This window comes from Solanum stenotomum, chromosome 2, assembly GCF_019186545.1.
Source record: "Solanum stenotomum isolate F172 chromosome 2, ASM1918654v1, whole genome shotgun sequence".
In the NCBI taxonomy this organism is placed as follows: domain Eukaryota; kingdom Viridiplantae; phylum Streptophyta; class Magnoliopsida; order Solanales; family Solanaceae; genus Solanum; species Solanum stenotomum.
In genome coordinates, this window is record NC_064283.1 from 25,032,919 (window position 1) to 25,037,391 (window position 4,473).

At 32.6% G+C, this 4,473-nt stretch overlaps 1 protein-coding gene across 1 annotated transcript; it reads left to right on the forward strand.

Annotated features, from left to right (window-relative positions):
- Positions 1-1,810: 1,810 nt before the first annotated feature.
- LOC125855841 (uncharacterized) lies at positions 1,811-4,168 on the forward strand. Its single transcript, XM_049535522.1, has 2 exons — positions 1,811-3,411; positions 3,928-4,168. Exons 1-2 carry the CDS (start codon positions 1,811-1,813, stop codon positions 4,166-4,168), a joined length of 1,842 nt encoding a protein of 613 aa, XP_049391479.1.
- Positions 4,169-4,473: the final 305 nt, after the last annotated feature.

Consider the following 4,473-nt stretch of genomic DNA (forward strand, 5'->3'; position numbering starts at 1 on the left):
AGTTTAAAGGAGAGACACAATAAATGAATCATGGACACCCGATCTCATAGTATAGAAGTAGTTTTTAAACAGAATGTTGTTGTCATATGATATATTGAGATGTTAAGAAAATACTGATGTAAGAGAACGAGTATATGAGTATTTGAGAATGGAAAACCAAAACTATGTTAAGGTAAAACATCTTGCTTTCTGTAAGATTATCAAATTGGATGTTGTTATAATTTACAAAAAAAAAAAAAAAACTCAAAAAAGAAAAATACAATTACATGCCTGATCTATATATCCTACTTTTTTTTTTATTTATAAAAACAGCTCCATTTAAATTATATTTCAAGCTTTTTTAGGAAAAGTATTCTCAAACAACTAAAGATTATTTGCAAAAATAATAACCAAACACAATTCTAACTTCAAAAATTTCAAAGAAAGTGAACAATATTTGTACTAGTATGTAATGACTCATATATGAGATCTAGTTTATGACATTATGTGTCTATCGATTTGAGATATTCATTTTTTAGAGGAAATTTTATTGTATGTTTCGGATAAATTAGTCAACTTGAGTTATATTTTTAGTGTTTTGAAATTAAAGGGTATAAAGCCATATAGAAAAAGTATATTCAAATTCTAAATATTCTTTGCAATAATATGGCCAAACACAACTGCAACTCCTACAAAAATTTCAAATAAAGTGATTTTTTTTCATGATCAAACTCCCACTAAATTTAGATTTAATTTCCTTAATTTTTAGGTTAGTTACATTTTTTGGGCCTTGTCTGGGTTTGGGCCAGTCCAATTACTTTGTAGGACTTAATTTTGTTTTCAATATATCTGGCGCACAAGGCCAAAAATTTAATTTAAAAAAAACCATTCACAATTTTTTAAAACAGCAAAAACAATTTACTTCTTAATTATCTCAACACAACTGTCTATTAAATGTATAGGTTTGAAAATAATAACATGTTCATATCTCTTTCTGTTTTCACTAATTTGTTTGGTAGTGTGCTATTAAAAGAAAATAATTTATGATACATGAAAAAAAGATTCTATTTAAAAAATAAAATAAAATTAAAATCTTAATTTAATTAAAAATCCCCCCTTCATTCATTTTTACTTGACCAATTTAAACTTTATACACCCATTAAAAAATAATAATGAATAGGAGTGTTTTACTACAATACCCATATATAATAATTGATATTCAGTCAATAAAAAGTTAATGCTAAAGATAAAACTTATTTTTTTTCCCTCTGTTCCTATTTACTTGTCCATTTTTGACTTGATACACCGGTAAGAAGATAACAATTGCTATAGTCAGTTTACCATTTTACCCTTATATTAATTAATAGGATTCCAAAATCAATTTACTCATTAAAGATGTTCAACCTTTTTCAAAAGCATTAACTCTCTAAATAAATTGAGGGTATATGTATATATATGTAAAAATATTGTCTTTTTTGATTTGTGAAAAATGCCGAATAAAAAGGGTCAAGTAATTAAAAAATCAAAAATTGAACAAGTAAAAAGGGATAATAAATAAAAAAGTTAAAGTGTAGTTATAATATAATTGACAAATTAAATTTTACTAAAAATTAAAAGTAAAGAAAATGAAAAAGAGTGTGTATTAATATAATGTTGACTAAGAGAGTGAGCCATAAATAACGGTTATAAAACGTAGGAAAAACAGAAATAGATATAATCTGATTTAAATGCTGTCTCTTGTCCTGTAAAATGGCGCCTCTTGGAAATGTTTATTTTTTGACTATAAATAAACTAGTCCCCTTTCATTTCTTCTTCACACAACTCTTCAGAAATGGAGATAATTTCTCCTTCATTTCTTCCTTTATACGATTACCAATCCCCTCCAATCTCCGATGATGAATTTAAACGATTTCATACAATTGATCGAAAACTTTATGGGAAGTTGCTTAACGTTCTAGGGCGTGAACCTGCTGAATCGATGAAAGTTATGGCGTTTTTCCATTGGATTGAAGGAGTTGCAAAGGATCGCTACTTTGTGGCTAACCTTTTTGATTTTTCATCTCAATTGCTTAACAAAATTGTGGATGAGGCTTTAATGTGTGTGAAATGCACGGAGGATGATAAGTTTACTGGATATAATAACTATCCTGAGATTTTTTTGATTCCTAATATTTTGAGGCGGAATTTTACTCTCAAATACTTTTATGATAATCGGGCAAGTGCTATTCGCGGTATCACTCATTCTCTTAAGACTGTTTGTTTTAGGGCTTTTGATGATATACATGTTGTTAAACAGCCAAATTATTATACTAGGTCAACTTTGTTCCAAACACCAAATGATGTTATCAACAACCCTAGTCCTTATGCCCCAATTGGTGCTGGTGGTGGTGGTAATCTTATAGAATCAATGATACCTAGTGTGAACATGATCGAAGAACTAGGAACCGTTAATAGTAGTAGAATGATGTCACTTATCAACCCTAGCCATTTCTATAGCGGAGCATCCGACATAGAAGCTACTAGAATGAACCCTAGTCATGTATCGGGGGTGGGTGGATCGAGTCTAGAAGAATCACCTACTAGAATGGTGCCAATGAATTCTTCTCTTGTACCAAGTGCTAACGCGTTAAACATGGATGAATATGCAAGGGTGGCTAATAGATTAATGGTGCCAATGAGTTCTAGTCATGTACCAAGTGTGGGTGCATCAAACATAGAAGAATATGCAAGGGCAGCAACTAGGATGGTGCCAATGGGACCTAGCCAGGTACCAAGTGTACTGGGACCGGTTGTTGGTGCATCAAACATAGATGATCAATTAGCAAGGGGAGCAACTAGAATGGTGTCAATGAACCCTAACCTTGTACCAAGTCATGTGAGTGCATCAAACATAGAGGAATTAGCAAGGGCTGCTGCTACTAGGATGGTGCCAATGAACCTTGTACCAAGTCATGTGAGTGCATCAAACCTAGAAGAATTAGCAAGGGCTGCTTCTACTAGGATGGTGCCAATGAACCCTAGCCATGTCCCAAGTGTTGGTGCATCAAATATAGATGAATATGCAAGGGCAGCTGCTACTAGGATGGTGCCAATGAACCCTAGCCATGTACAAAGCGCGGGTGGTGAGATGCTTGTACGTTATCCATATGGTGTTCCAAATCAAATGGTACAATATATGCCACCTTATTATAATTATCCTCGATATGGATCTTCAAGTGGAAGTGGAGTTTTTATTCCTCAAATGTTGCCTACTCCTTATAATTATCATCATGACATTGGTGGTATGAACATGGATATTTCTGAAATGTTTAAGAACAACTTGAACTTTCTTGATGATGAGGCTGAAATTGCTCCTGAAGATAGGACTGTCTTCTTGACATTCTCCAAGGGCTATCCAATTAGTGAAGCTGAAGTCAAGGAATTCTTCACTAGGTAATTTATCTTTTCACTCTATACTTATAATCATTAACACTTAACTTGAATTTGATCCCTCTATTAAGTTTAGTTAATTTGTTAATCAAATATAAAAAAAAAACACTTGTGGTGGTTAGCTTAATACCTATTTTGGCGGATCTTTGTAATAGAATCATTAAGGGGTAAATTAAGCAACATAGTCATTTTATTACATTTTAGGTTATGCTTAAATTAAACCTCTCCCCTCATTAAATAGAACAACATAACTTATATTCATTTATGTGTTTACATTATTACATGTCTTAATTCGCGATAGATGGTTAGATTTTTGATGATATATTATAAACCATGAAACCAATTGCAAGTGTGGAAGGTATGTACTGTTATAGAGAAGCTAATCAAGTAACTGATAGTTTGACTATAAATGTTTGGTTGTTGTCAATGCACTGATTCAGAAACAACCTTTCTCTACCTCCACGAGGTAATAGTGATGTGTGATGGTGGGCTTATGAATATATTTTAATTGTGTTGTAGGAAATTTGGAGATGATGTTGAAGCCGTTTACATGCAAGAGGTTGCGGAGGATGAGCAAGCGTTGTATGCGCGGCTTGTGACTCGATCTCCTGCTCTCCTTGAGGCTATTGTTGATGGTGGAAAAGCAAAGTACAACATCAATGGGAAGCATGTCTGGGCAAGAAAATATATCAAGAAGCAAAACCCTAAGATCATGTTTCTGGGACAAAGCAGCTCTTCAGTTCCATCCACTTCACCCTAATTAATATTAATGTGCCAGTGTGCTAACTTGAGGGGTCAGGGTTTTAAGATGTAACTTTGTTGTAACTTTACTAATATGCTTGTCGTTGTTGTAATCTGGATTCTGAATCTGCCTTTATGTGCTGTTTCGAATAAAACGAAAACCTTTTGACATGCCTAACTATATATATATATATATTTTATTACTGTATACAAATATATAGGAGGGCGGTCAACTAAATCAAAAGTCCCTCTTGTGTATGATTGGTAAGCAAATATTATTTCAAGAGCGTTAATATGTTATTTAACAAAACGTTATGGAGATGG

Bases quoted from the DNA above. Each gene is read 5' to 3' on its own strand.
- LOC125855841 (XM_049535522.1), top strand. From the start codon at position 1,811: ATGGAGATAATTTCTCCTTCATTTCTTCCTTTATACGATTACCAATCC. The intron at 3,412-3,927 runs GTAATTTATCTT...ATTGTGTTGTAG, and splicing joins GTCAAGGAATTCTTCACTAG to GAAATTTGGAGATGATGTTG.